Source organism: Streptopelia decaocto (assembly GCF_964273445.1).
Source record: "Streptopelia decaocto genome assembly, chromosome: 3".
Classification (NCBI taxonomy): Eukaryota; Metazoa; Chordata; class Aves; order Columbiformes; family Columbidae; genus Streptopelia; species Streptopelia decaocto.
The window spans coordinates 1543500-1558930 of NC_138656.1; the positions used below are offsets into that span (position 1 = coordinate 1543500).

General features: G+C 43.7%; 1 protein-coding gene across 2 annotated transcripts in view; it reads right to left on the reverse strand.

The window, feature by feature from the left end:
* RTN4 (reticulon 4) overlaps positions 1–15431 on the reverse strand; it is a 39745-nt gene that overhangs the window by 21667 nt on the left and 2647 nt on the right. Inside the window, exons 2-3 of one of the 2 annotated variants that reach the window (XM_082049312.1) lie at positions 4213–4269; positions 993–3407 (exon numbers count right to left, since the gene is read on the reverse strand). The exons of the other annotated variant lie outside the window; for it this stretch is intronic. Coding sequence (XP_081905438.1) covers positions 993–3407; positions 4213–4269 — 2472 coding nt within the window. The remainder of the gene's footprint in view (positions 1–992; positions 3408–4212; positions 4270–15431) is intronic. 2 annotated transcript variants of the gene reach the window in all.

The following is a 15431-nucleotide window of genomic DNA, read 5'->3' on the forward strand; positions in this document are numbered from 1 at the left end:
TTAGGAATGTAGTATTTCACGAACTGGAGACTGCAGCTACTGCACAAAAACACTGCTGCTGAGTCAACCTAACGTGTGGTTTTCTGTTTGGAGCAGACGCATTGTGCTTTGCGCAGTAGCTGCTTTTAGCAGGAATGCTGCTGGTGCAGGACTTCAGCAGCACTACAGCTCTGTGATATCAAAAACAAACGAGCTGGAACTCCATGAGGCATCCAGTTTAAAGAGCACAACACAACAATGGTCTTATGCTTCCTTTAACTTTCTGCTACGTTAACTATACATTACCTGAAGAAAAATTAACTATGCTGAAGTGCAAACCCCACCTGAAAAGAGAAACTGAAATGGGTATCTGTGCTGTGTATAAAGCAATGTCTGCAGGAACCTCAACTTCTTAATGGCCATTTTCCTTGTAACCTAAATATTAAGCTCCCTCATGTGCACTATTTATTTTAAACCTCTGGCCTTAATCTAATGCAAGATGAGTGGAGATGCACAGGTCCTTCTCCAGATTCCAGACACAAACAGTAGCAGCAAGGTTATTTTCCTAAATTTCAAAGTCTGGTGTCTGAACTGCACATAAAAAACAGAAATGCCTCTTCAAATCATGTACACGCAGCAGACTGAAACACCATCCTTGGCTTACTAACACACATTGAGAGCAAGCTTGGGAAGCCAACTAATGCCCAGCCTGTGGAGAACCACGGAAGAGCTTGCAGTGAGCAGCGACTCATTTCTGTATCAACAGAGCAGCGGCAGAACTGAAGGAGAAAACTGGAGACTGTGAGTCCATCCCTGATAAACAGAAAGAAAAAGTACTAAAGCAATCAGAATACGAAAAAGGTAAAAGAGCAGGCACTAACATTTTCTGTTACCCTCAGACGATATAGAGAAGTTTACAGAAAGTGACTTAAAAAGATTAAGTCATGACATGTTTTAGTTTAGCTAAAGAATTACGCAGATTAGTGAACTGCAAGACAGCACACACAGATTACCTGAAGATTTAGTCAGCTTTGCTGAAAATACAGCAGTAGGCTTCTCCTTTTCTTTAACAGAAGCAGCTTCTCGCTCAGCTTCTTTCTCAAAAGCTTCTGGTTTTACTACACTGACTATCTCTTTTCCAGCAGGTAAAGGTGAGGACATCGTGGATACTTCAGGCACTTTGTCCACAGCCTCCAAGGACTTTTTCAAGGCATTAGTATCTTCCTCAGCTTTTACTTCTACGTTCTTCATAGACAGATCACAGGGTAGCTCTGGGCAAGGCAGCTGCCTCTTCTCACCTTGGATGGCTTTACCGCTCTCTTCATCTTCGCGCCTTACTTCTCTGTCAGCAGCTTCTGCCACAAACTCGGGAGCAGCTTTAGGATGAGCTAACAGCACAAAATCTTCTTCCACCGAGACTGGGGAAGAATCCACGGGGGAGAGCGCTTTGTCATCTCCTGGTTTTGGTTCCGTAGCAACAGACGCATCAGCTGAATAAGCCATAGCATTCAGCTCTTCCATTTGCAGAGGGATCTTCTCCGGCTTGGCTATTTTCGTGGGCGTTGGCTCAGCCGGCAAAGCGGCAGCAATTTTGGAAGAGTCCAGTTCGGGTTGGAAAGACTCCAGGTAAGGCTTGCCCGCGGCAGCCACTGGATCCATCAGTCCTTCCTCATAGTCATCATCAGTTACAATATTCTCAGTTGATTTACTTTTTAAGATGAGAGATGGATCTTCGCTCACCTTCTCAGTAAAGTCAGGTATCACCTGGCTATTAAACAAGTCTGATTTCCCAAACTCCGGAGACAGTTTTTCAACAAGTTCCTTGTGTTTAGGCACATCCTGAGACATGCATTCTGCTATCGGTGTCTTAGAATATTCTGTAAAGGATGGAGAAGCAGATTCAGAGACCTTTGTTTCCTTAATTAAGTCACATGCAATAGATATATATGGAGTCTCTATATCTTCAGGACTGGCGCTCATCTCATTATCAGTTTTTTTAAATGCTAATGCCTCTTTCGCTTCTTGGGCCTGTGTGAGTGGTACATTCACTGCCTCTTGGTATAAGGGAAGTTTTTCAGCCTCTTCTTTTACATTCTCGTAATTAGCAGTAGGAATAAATGTCTCTAACGGGGAAGCTTCGAGCTGCACAGCAGAGGCTTCCACACCAGCAGCCCCAGTGCTCAGCGGGGCTTCCATAACAATATCTGGCAATATTGGTGATGGAGCAGCTTCCGACCCTTCAAACGAGGGACAGAGCTGTGTCACGGGTTTCAGAGTCTCTTGTACTGACTCGGAGGTTTGAACTAAATCAATCTTTGTTTCATAAGCAAGTTTTGTACCGGCTGCATCATGCATTTCACTTTCATATGCTTCTTGCACTAGATCAGGAGTCAGGCCTTCAGGCATATTTGCTGCAGTGTCAGATGGCACTGTTGATACGCTCGCTGTTTTAGCAGAGTCAGCTTCCTGGCCTTCCTGCTTGCCAACTGCTTGAGTGCCAAAATCACCTTGTTCTGGGCTCGTCTGAGCTTTCATTTCTGCAATTTTTTTCTCGTCATCGGTTCTATTTTCTGAAGTGCCCTCCTCCAGTGGAGAAAGAGGTTTGACTTTGTTACCGTCAGGACTCAGAGAGGATTCAAATTTAGTACAAGTGATGTAAGTCTGTGGAGGTTCTTTTACAGCTTCTGGGGTACTTGGGAAAGAGCGATCTTCAGCGCTGCCTTCGCTCTCCCATTCGTAATCCTTCTGCACATTCAGCTTGTCTACACCATACTTCTCATCTAAACTGCTTTCTAGTTTGGCATCGATCTTGTTCTCAACATCCTCTCTCACGCTGCTCAGTCCATGACTAGCACCTTTTACTTCCCACATTGGCTCGAATGGTTTGAAGTCTGCATATTCCTCCCTCCTAAGAGGGTCTTCCTTCAATGGCCCTTTTTCACCATGATCGCCACCTCTGTACTTGTCTTTGTTATAAAAGAGATCTTCCTCATTTTTCTCAAACAAATCTCGAGGAGTTTCTGGCGACATTTCCAGCTGCTCTGCAGGCATTTTCTGCAGATTAGGTAATTCTTTAGGGCCCTCTAGCTGTGTTTCTTCCTTAGCTTGAGATGAAATGGCTGCTTCTGCTTTAGCAAATGGGGGTTCTGAGTGTTTCATCTCCAAAATGCCTTTTTCATTTCCTTCTACAAGAAATGGATTTCTTGCGTTTTCCACAGTTTCTTGGTTAACCTCACTTGCGTTTTCCTTGCTTCCTGCAGGTAACCCATCTGCGAGTGTATCAAAGGCTGCGCGCTCTTTAAAGGAATCAGCTGAGACAGGAGAGAAGGAGGGAAGAGAAGGTGCAGTATCAAGCGGGACTGCAGTAAAATCCTCTTGACCAAGCGATTTAGTGCTACCTGGCTGCTCCTGCAAGTCCATAACTTTTTCTGTGACCGTGGACAGAAAGGAAAGTTAGAGAATGCAAGTGCTCTTAAAGTCAATGCAAACTTTCACGACAGGTTCACATTACGTTAGGTATTAAGAAGCTCTTCCAAGTTCTACCATAAGCACTATCAGGCAGTACAGAGCAGCAGTTAAAGCACGCTGTTCTACGGCACCTCTTCTAGCAGAGCAGTAAGCAAGACGCTAGAGACGCAGCAACTTTACGCAGCACAAAGAGCACAGCAAAGCTGAAGATGCCAGACAAGTAGAGCAGGCAATATTAACAGGTGAGAGGGAGGGTGGGGGTCAGGTGAGACAGAGAGAGGGGGTTGTGTCTGTGCTTGTGCACAAACGTGCATGCCAGTAACAAGTCTTTTTTTGACACTTTTTAAATGGGAATTTGGTGGACAACGTAGCTAACGAAAACCACTAAATAAATACTACTGGCACAAATTTTACTTATATAAAATAGTGCAGAAAGTTACCATGGATTAAACCTTTCTGCTAAATCAGTAAAGCAACTATGCTTTGATGTGTTAACCTGTTAATAGTTTCGACTTCTCTCCTACATCAAGGGTCCAAGAATTCACAGATGGCTGTAGCTTGTTTATAAAACAGTCTACATGTAGAGAAATGCAGAATGCTTATTAAAATCTTTAACAGATCAAATGAAAAGTCAAAACTGAAAAACACGACAGAAGGTATTCTTGGACCCATGCTGACTTTTAGTAAAGGCAGACTAATGGGAAAGAGTTAACGAGATGGGAAATGCAGGAGGTATTGAGACAAAGGTGAGCAGAAAGAACTTGCCTGCAGAGGAGTGCATCAGAGGCGCAGATGTAGCAGGAAGAGCAAAAAGGGTCTCATCTGAAAAACAAACAAATAACCTCAGCAGAAATAAGGGCTAGGTTGAAGAGGGGGAAAAGCATGCAAGTAGTGAGGTCCAGTAAATCAAACAGGTCCACAGCCAACAGCTACACCCACAAAGAACCACACGACTAAATACAAGCTGAGCGATTTGGGAGGGAAAATGCTCAATTCTCCATTTACAGTGGGATCTCTACCGAGGCAAACTGCAGGATCCCCGCTCGAAGCCAGGCATGGATCCTTTGGTAAGACACCGCAGTAGCTACTCTCTTGTCATTCTCCAAACTCCCACACTACTGAGCGGCTCCGGTGCCTCCAGCAGCAGCAGCGACACCCCCATTGCCGCCACCATTGCCCCCACCACGCTCACCAGCTCGCTCAGAGGGGCTCCTAATGCCAATTAATGTGTGTGACGACAGCAGCGATAAGGACACTCCAACAGAAACTGCAAAAGGTTAAAAGGACCAAAGCTTTGAGCCTCCCACTGATCTAACTGGTAACACTCTGGGCTATTCTGAATGACTGGACTATTTGCTTTCTGTTTGTCTTTACTATTCTTGCTGTGTTATAACACAGACAAGCTGCCAAATGAAGGCATTATTTTTAAAGGCTTCTTTGACATGACCCAAGATGCATACTTTGCTTTGCTGCATTTGTTTTAACCCTAATATTTCACAAGGCAATCCCAGCTCTCCGATTTCCATCCAAAGAACTACATAAACCTAAGGAAGGACACCCTTGTGCTAAGCCAAGGAAGACACTCTCCTTCACTGCGGCACAATGGGGAGAAACTGGACAACCCCCCAGTTTCCTACCGCACATTATCTGAAGTAAAAGCGTCCAGCTCTGACATTTTACGGAGCTGCATGAAGCACAATGAAAAACCAGGCTAGAAGCAGCAATACCAGCCAACATTTAAGTAAATATTTTTCATTCTGAAGAACGCATGAAGCTTTCAAATTAAGTGCTGTTAAAGAATATTTGCAATTTACGCCAATTGTATTAGCAGAGTGTAAAATTATATTAAGGCATTCCAATTAGATTTGGAATTTCCAGTAGAGACATCAACAATCTTTAGTTTTGCTATTTGCCTGGACAAAAATCAAGGACTGAAGAAAGTTAAGGGTTTTTTCTTTTTAATTAAAACCAAAGAAAAATAGAAGCAATTGATTCTGAAAGATTAAAAGCAAAAAGTGTGATGTCTGGTAGAACCAGCAGCACATAAATAATAATCCAGTAAAGCAGGGCATTAAGACAATGTCTATTTTGGCATTGAACCATGACTTTGTGCAAAAGCAATGCCACTTCAAGATATTTGTGACCCAGCTGCTTTACTTAATCCCACCAGTTTTCCAAAAATCAGGTCTCCTCACAACCCACATTTCCTGTCACAGTATACAGTCGGTTGGGTTTGTTTCACAGAACATTGTTATCTTCAAGTGATGTTTCTAATCCACAAAATATGGCAAGATAGAAGAAAACAGAGTAAGAAAGCTGGAGCGTAAGACTCGATATTTAGAAGCTTCCCCAACTCCTGCCGGGCCAAAGGGATTTCTGTTCAGTTTTCTAGAAATTACATTTTCCTATTAAGGACCACACAGAGAGAAACCTCAATTCCAAATTTAGAACCCATTAAACCAGCGTTACAGCTCAGTGGTGGCAAAAGCTTTTGAGGACAAACACCACCCTGGAGGACAACGGATCAATATGTGACACTAAGTCACAGAAGCGCAGCGCTCGTCCCCGCACCGCCAAGCATCACCGGACGCCCTGCGCTCCAGGAGATGCTGGAGATCCCCAGGATCTGCGCCCCAAGCAGCCTGGGCACGAGGGACCCATCGCCCCACGAGATGAGCAAGCAAGTCACCTGCTTTGGAGCCCGAATCCAGCCAGAGTGCTGCTCTGCCTTCCTCAAAATGCGACTTCTAGCACTAACAGAGGGGTTTTTCCAGTTTCTTGTGGATCTGCTGTGTCAAGGGCTACCATGGAACTTTACATTTTAGGACAGCAAGCCTTAGGGTCTGCACCAAGCAGCAGCACACCCTCCTTGTATCTCAACATCATGCCTAGATGGACCAAGCAACATCTCCTGACCACAAACGTGGCCATTCACTGGGAAGCCGGCACCAGAGACAACTCAGGCTGCGCGTTGCCCGAAAGCACAGCCCTGCGCTCCTGCTGGCCAGGCCAGAGCAGCAGCTCTGTGTGCTGGGACAGGAGCAGAGGGGAGACAGAGCAGGATGGACCCCACTGGGCAGCACGGAGACACAGACCCCAGAGAGCCCAACAGAAAAGGATCCCGCAGCGAAACCAAGAACAAGTCAGTGCAGCGGGGATGCTGAAAATGTAGAAATAAAAGGGCAAAAAAGGACGACAGAGTCCACTGGGTAAGGAGGCGAAGAGGAACACACACACGAGTCCCTGAAGGTGCAGTACACTTGGTGTCCAAAGACCATACTCCTCCTCAGGTCCCGCTCCCATTTACTCAACACCGAACTACACAATGGCTGGGCCAGTCACTGAATTCCAGGTTCTCTTAATGGAAGGGTATTGTGCCCACACCCAAACTTTATTTTCCGCACGTAGCTGGAGTGTGAAAACTGATTACATAAAAGCAGTATTTCCTAAGCAGCCACGGAGAACCACCCACCCTCCCTCCACCCACATCAGAACAGCATTTTTCCTGCTGAGAGCAAGCAGCCAGAAGGACGTTTTCGTGCTGCGGGCCCTGTGTGGAACCCCCAGGTGAGCAGGAGGACAGAGCAGGACCTCTGCAGCTCCCACATCACCAACCCAACCAACCGGCTGCCTCAGGCTGTAATCCAAATGACACGCTGAAAGGAATGGCGTTGTCTTCCAGCAATGACACTGGCACTGAAGAAACCTGTTCGCCAACACCGGAGGTAGAAACCTTTCAGAAACAGAAAAGCAATGGGAATGTCCCAGTGGAAGGCGCAGGACAAGGAGCGTGGAGCCACCTGAGCCACCACTTGCAGAACCGGCTGCTCTTCCCACCCAGTGCTCCAGCGGTAGCGCTGGTAACGGCTGACAACAAATACACCGGGTTTTGTAATAACATCACATGTCTAGTGAAATAACTCCTTCTGTAAAACGACTGCGAGAAGGATACATCACCCAGAGCGGCTTTTCCTATTTGCGTATCAATGGCAGAAAACAGGTGATGGAGGCAAGCAAAGCAGCAACAGAAACTACCAGAATCCAGGAGAAAAACTTCAGAATGTATCACAAGCTCAAAGCAAGATTATTGCCAAGTAAAGGTGGTATTCAAAACTCCCTTCCTGACCCACAAAGTGGGCCTTCGCTACAGCAAAGCTTCACCCAAAGATATAAAGCAAATCTAAGTAAAGAACTCTTCAGTTTCTACAATCATAAACCAAAAAATCAATTCATTAAGCTGAACTGCTTGATTACTGTTTCCATAACAAGAATAAAAAGACAGACTTTGTTTGATGAAACACAGAAGAGTGAGTCCTCAGAATGAACACAAGATCTCCAGGAGAAAACAGTCTCTATTCCCAATTTTAGCTGCCAAAAATCAGTAATGGTGCAGGTTAGTGACCCACCTGCAGCACCACAGTGGACAGACAGACAGACCGACCTCCTGTTTGTGCGTGCTGTGACTTTGCATCAGTCGCTAAGGCAGCCCGGTCCATGGTTTTTAAAGAGAACTTTAGAAAGAGACTCAGCCTTGGCCAGGTGATCTTATAATATTTAGTAAAATACTAATATTGTATTCAAACATACACATCCACACACCACACCCCTCTGTCCTTCTTTTTCATATCCACATGTATGAACATATCCCCCTAATGTGAAAGGAAAAGCATTTAAGGAACAACAGAATGAAGTGATGAACAAAGTGATGCACAAAGTGATTAATTCTGATCGCATTCCTATTTATGACTAAAAACATTCAGCAAATTTTACCTTCGCTTTTTGCAAATTAAATATTCCCTTAAAAAAAAAAAGCCACCCACAAGCAATGCTGTAGCTTCTCCTTTCATTAATATGACACACTTTGAAACTCTGTATTACGGTTTCAGCTAAAACATAAGCTCCACCAACAAGAAACAGATTTTGGTTTTGTTTAAAAATAAAACCCCTGACAGCAGCGTGACAAAGAGGTGGCATTTCTAACTCCTTTGACTTTCAGCTGACTGCTCACTAACCGGCGTTGATACAACATACTGATACTACCCGCATCAAACTTTATATGTAATAGCAAAGTTTTGGATAAAAAGCAGAGAAGTAAATGGAAAGAGATGTCCCAGACCACTAGGGAAGAGCAAGTAACAGCTGTTGTGCTAAGGCAGGTTTGTTGTGCTCATACCATCCTTACTGTTATATGTGAGCTCAGCATTGGGGAAAAATATCCACTCAATATTTTCTATGTATAGACACAGAGTAAACTTCATGCTGATGCACAGTTTAGCTTGGGTAGGAGACTGCAAGAGGGCAGTTTCAGTCTTCAGAAAATCAAACCATCTCCTGGATGGGTGTGCTGGGCAATGCACACTCCTCTTAAAATAAACCAACAAAAAATCGGGCAAAAATCAACTTTTGAAGAATCCACCTTTGATGTTTCAAAAATTAACAAAATGGTTTATCTTATAGACCTACCACAATGGTTTTGAGGGGCCTCTCTTGTTAATACAGATATTTAACAATAAACAGGGCAAAATTCATCCTCAAAACACACACATGTAGTCTGAGCACCTTTTACAGACTCAAGGTTTTACAGAGCAATGCAAGACCCTCACACTTTGTAACCACAGGGAAGAACTGCCACAGTTTTTCCTTCTCCTGCGTGTTGATATCAAATTGTGAGTAAATTGTTATTTCCTCAGCTTAAAGTGTCAATGACAACATACCTGGCCAGTTGGAAGTTAAGTTAACTTATTTCAAGGAGAGCAAAGTTCTTAGATGCCTAATTTCCTACTGCACAGTAAACAGGGCCACACAACTTCACAAGAATTTCCTGAGAAAAGCAGCTGCCTACACAAACTCCATTTAAATCATCTCCTGTTATGATGCAATTGTTCTAAATACGGTATTTCACCAAATACTTAAGCCATTCATGATAAAGAACATTAACTATTAATAGCATCTTTTCACATCCTTTCATCAGGCTGCAAAGCTACAGCAAGTAATTAGGTTCTCTCCTTTGGTTGTTTAGTGATACATGTAAGTTTATAAAGAGAAGTTTCCCGTTAGGAAATGCGGCCTGTAAACGACACTGAAATCTTTGAGGGAAGAACATGAGCTGCTACAGGAGATGGAGATTCCCGAAGATCAGTGAAAACAGGAGCTTCATCTTTAACATGTTGAGGATATCAGAGCTGGAACCTCAAAAGAGTGTTAATAACCCAAAAGTGTTAACGACCCCGGAGTCTGGGTTGCTCACAAGGGCACCTGAGGCCTGCATGGCAAGTACCCCAGAGTGGTAGCAGGCCTCACCTGCACAGCCAGTCGCACTACACTGCACAGGAGACTTCCCAGCTCATGGCATTTGAAATAGATAAAGAAAACAAGTTCAAACCACGCATTTTAAACAATGCAACAATCAAACACCAAACTGATTTAAGCAAGTTTTTTTTCAGTATTTTAATGTACATGGTCCAACTCGCAGCAACTTTTCCTCTTTTGGAAAAATGAAGAGTTGTGGCGAGTTGCTGAGCAATGCAGCCCCTGTGGCAGGTACATGCCACGGCATCTTTTCATCAGCCAGAAAGTGAAAAGCTATGGACAGCCCCGCTCCCCTGCAACACCAACTGCCAACCCGCGCAGCAGCAGATGGACAAGGAAGATACCGCCGAATTAACCCACTGCGATTCCCAGACTGCCAAAGCAAGCACCCGCTACAATGGTGGCTTTCAAAGGCCGGTGAAGACTTCAGACACAACTGCCAGGCTCCCCTCACTCTTGCAGCCGTCTGGATCAATAACAGCACGGGCAGGATCTAAGCAGCATTTCGGAGGATGGCTCTATAGCACCACTTCCTATTAAAAGCCCCTCCATTCACATGAGTATCACTGTTATCTCCTCAGAGCAGGGAAAGAATTTTATCTGGCATATTTTGTTATTAGAAGTAAATAAACAAACAAAGTCACACAGGTCAGCCCCACAGAAAGTTCTCTTTGTTCTCGCACCGAGAGAAGAAGGAATTCTCAGAAAACAGACGCACATACCTATCACGGAGCAGCAGGCCACAGCGGCTCCCCACAGCAGAGCTGAGTCCTCTGAAGAGCCAAGATAAACCGCTTGGCTTCTGAGCACAAACTGAGCTCACGGGCGGACAAGGAATGCTCCAGAAGCACCACATGGATGAACTGTGGCTGCTCCCCATGTGTGGCCACTGAGCTCATCACAGACACCAGCAGCTGGGGTGAACACCACCCTATTAACACCAGCTGGGGGAACATCACCCTATTAACACCAGCTGGGGTGAACATCACCCTATTAACACCAGCTGGGGGCGAACACCTTCCCTCATTAACATCAGGTGGCCACAATCATTAACTGTTCACAGCCCCCCTCTGATGGCTTCAAATTCCCACTTCACAATCTCAACTACATTTAATATCTAAATCACAAATGCATTTAATAGCAAAGTTTAGAATTTAGAACAATCTCACACAATCACAGATACAGGGTTTATAGTCACTCATTTAAAATATTTTAAGAGATGTGATTAAAAAGAAAGTAAACAATCTAGCCAATTGCAGACATGCCCAGCTACACATGGCTCTCAAGATAAGTATTCAGTCTTCGGCAATATTTGTAACCAAAACAATACTGTGTAATTCCTCTAAACCTAAATAACTCTTGCATAAGACCCAGACTCCTTAACCATATGGTGAAGTAACGAACAGAAATTCGGGTTCTGGCAGTGCCTCAAAGCAGAAAAATATCATAATTACGCCAGAACTTCCTCAAAGGCAGGAGGTCTAAAGAGCCATGCAAATCCTGTGATTATGCAGACATTATTCAATTTAATTTTGGAGATTATACCCATCATAAGATTCCCTTTCACCGATTTGTGCAGATGGAATTTTTTCCCTGCTTTCCCCACAATTAAATAAATTAAACAGTAGATTAGCAACTTTATCATTGCAAAAGGATATATTTATTAGCTAAATTAAAGAATGGAGCTGCCACTGATTCAGCATCTATTCCCAGCACATTACCTTGCGTGACAAGCCTCTGACATAAGAGCTTGTAGTCTGTAAAATAAAAACAAATTGATGCATAAGATACCTTCATCTCAAAAGAATACGGACAGTCATTAGAGGATTCGTTACAGCCGTTAGCATTTGTATAAAAATACGTTTAAAGACGCGAATAAAGCAGCGTGAGGATGACAGGCTGTCCTGCCCTCCCCATGGACACAGAGGATGGGATACGGAGCAGCATTGCGCTTCCTGGGTTGCAACAGATTTTGGTCAATACCGGTTTAACTATCCGCTTCAGTTTTCGGTCACCTGGACACAATTCGCACACAAAGGAAGACTGATTTTATCTAACAGTGTGATCTTTTAGAGACAACTTGGATTTCAAACTGGAAATCTATATCCCTTTGTCCAGAAAAAGCAATCTGCCTTCCACCGCTACCACAGACGTTCTGCTTCCTCCAGATCCTGCTCGTCCCTCCCAGCTCCGCAGCTCCAACCTGCTCTGGGAGGCTCCTTCATCTGCTTCCCTTGGCAGTCACACCAGGGACACTGATGGACAGGCACCAAGGAACTGCAGCTTGTCAGAAAAAGGGAAGAGCAGAGGTCACAAAAAACTGTCACCAACCAGTAACTACTGGATAGACAGGAGGGTCTTGACATTGGACCAACAGCACCTAGTAGACTGCGAACATTTTGAATTGGCAGCAGAAGCATTCGTATTTATCTCAGGCTTGTGTCTTATTTAAAGACAGCTTAATTAAGATGTTCTTCCTAGGCGATGAAGTTGATGACATGATTGCCCCATTCATTAAAAAGCTGCAAGTTCCAGTACATTCCGAGGACACAAAGCACGTGAGGGGCAAACTGGGATCTCTAACACTTCTACAAGAGGGGAGGGAAAAGAAAAATAAAACTATTCTTTCTTTATTCATCCAAAAGCAATAAATGGAGACAAACCCATTAAAAACCATGGGGAAGAGCAGCAATTTAAAAAACATCTCTAACTTCAAATCTTCCTATTTTGACAGCTACAGCTAGCAGCAGATTGATTATTTCCACTTGGAAGATAAAAACATTCGACTGAGATAATTTGGTTTTCCTCAGACTTTGTGAATATTAATAAGCCCATTATTTTATTGCTATTGTAATAGTTCTCATTGATGGAAATACCAATTAAAAAAGCTATCCACCAAACAGATGTCAGGCGGCTCTAGCGCAGAGGTCTCTGTACTGTGAGCCCTGAAAACAGTCTCTGGAAGTAGAAATTATGCAGTGTTTTCAAAGCATAACACTAGTAATTTCTATTTTAGATCATAAAACAAGAAATACAAACACATGAAAACATACTCGACTGTTCTGCTCAGAATAGGTCTCACTGTTCACTATTTTTTACTTGGTAATAACAGCTTTTTTTCTTTCATTTCTAATGCAGCTTGATCATGCCACAATTTTCCTCCTACTTCACGCATAAGCGTTTCTGAATATCTCAGGATCATTTATCTGTAAGATACACATTGCTTTACATTTTCTAGCCAGATAAAGACCAAGAACTATTTCCTTGCCTATCAAATATCTAGAACCCGAAGGACATCTTCAGATCGAACTCTGCATGGCTAATTTTTGCAGCCGAGTTTCATAGTTACTATAGTAACACGCCAGCTCAAAAGAAGGTTTGTTTCATTCCAAATAATAATGGAAAACAAAGAAACAACTGAAGCACACCAAGACATGCCTCAAGTTGTAGGTGAACCGCCTTTTGTTATTCTCCCAAGCCCGGCACACAAAGCCGGGCTGGGCTGGTGGCAGCCACCGAGCAGCAGTGTGGAAACAGACACAAGAGGCAGACAAAGCCACCAACCTCCCTCCAAACCGGGCGGCCAGCAGCAAAACTCCCACAGAATCCCAAAAGCGGGGAAAACCGGGCTCCAGGCTCACAAGAATGATGTCTATACGCCTTGCGCTAAGCAGCCAGGCTCCAAAAGCCTCGTCCTCCTCACCCTGGGCACTGGAGGAAGAGGAAAGTGAAACACCATCCTCACAATACACCAACCGGAAAGTTATACTAGAAAAATGCGTCACAAAACATTGAAATAACACAAGACCCATCTGCAGGCCACTCACAAAGTGTCTTTTTCCAATCACAGATCTGCTTTAAGATTGTGTTTTCAACAAGCACAGCTTGCTTCTGGCCTTGTGAGCTCCCAAGTTTGAGTCTCTTGACCTCAAGTTTTATATTCCAACCACTACTCATGTCCAACCTGTCTATAGATCAGCTGTTACAAAAGGACTTGACACTTTCCTTGCAACTTTGTACCAGTCAGCAGGAGAAAACCACTGACTGGGAGGCTTAAATATTGTCCTTGACTTACAGGAGTGTTGTTAGTGGTTATCTATGAGATAAGAAAAGATCCAGTGCTCACCAGTGGTGACGCAACAGGGTGGACAAGACAGTTGTCACTTCATAGACATGCTGCAAACTTCCTTAATTACAGACAGGGAAGAGCAGCAGTTCCTCACTGTCTCCTAACTTGTGGTTTGCAGGATTTCAACTCCAAGGGGAAAACTCCCAATGCAATTCAAAACCTCCCTGAGGGCTACACTGTTATAGGGTAGGTGGAAGCTCTGTGGTTTTCTCCTGGAAAGCAAGTCGAAGGATACATACACGAAGCAAATACACTCTCAAACTTGGCAGGACTATCCTTGCACCCACTGGTTAAGAGAAGAAATAGCTTTAGAAGCTCTTTCAGCAGCTGAACTATAGGAGCAGGCCCCACTCTGCTAGACATCTCACACCACATGGCAATAAATAAAACGATACTTTGTTGAACTCACCTAGATGGGAACACACAATGTGAAAATAAAGACAGTAGCTTTACTATACCAGTCAAATTGCTGGTTACTCTTCCCCTCATATGTCAATATAATGGAAACCATGTAATGGTTTCTACCTTTGATGTACGTAGGTTATGGGCACCTCCCTTACAGCTTTACCGACTGCATTTGGGAGGAAAAAGGGCCTCGCACCTCAAAGAAACACTGAAGATCAGTCAGAACATACTTTGGTAAACACAGTGTGCAAGTCAGCAGTGGAAATATTCAAGGACAGCTGTATCTTTTTTCCAAGTTGTGCTGCTCACCGTCCTCAAAACCCCCACGACTCCTGTGACCGAGGCTACGCACACATAGCAGCACACTACAGAGCTCAGCAACACGCACTCAATAAATCTGAGCAGCGTACATGTGGCTTCAGAATTTGCACAAAATGCAAATCACAAGATCTGCACGTTCCCAGCACTGGATAAAAGGTTCACCCTCCAGAGTGTGCAGAAGCCGGTTTCTTGTAAGTGAATGGCTTCACTTCATCTCTCATTTTTGTTACCTACATAACACTGAGTAGTAAAAAAAGGGTCCAGGAGCACATAAGTTTCACTGCAGGCCTCTTGCTTGTTTTCTTCTCCAAATATTTATATTAGCTCTTAAGAGGGTAGGCTGCTGATCCACAGACGCTTGCATTACACAGAATTATGGCACAGTCTCTCATAACAATGAAACTGAATACTTCTAAGTATGTAACCAATAGTAATTACAAAGATTTACATTTTAAAACACCTCCAGATACATAAATAATACATTTCAAAGAGCCATGAAGTAGCCCATACCTTTTTTCTATTGTTATACTGACAAAAAGCAGCACTGCGGCCTATTGTTGCAGGTAAAAGAATCCCTACTATTGTTAGAATCCTTGCCACAGGTAAGGCTGCTTTGTCCTTCTCTTGGAAATAGAATTTCAAAGTTAGGGAACTCATTTGAACCTGAGTGGAGTATTTGGACAGAGAGTTTCAGCATGAACTGCCAGATGCAAAACCGAGAAAGAAATAAGTTTAAATGGATACTTAACATGCTTGAAACTGAGTACTCCTGCATCTAAGAAGACCAAAGTACTCATGACATAACTAGACAATGCTTTTA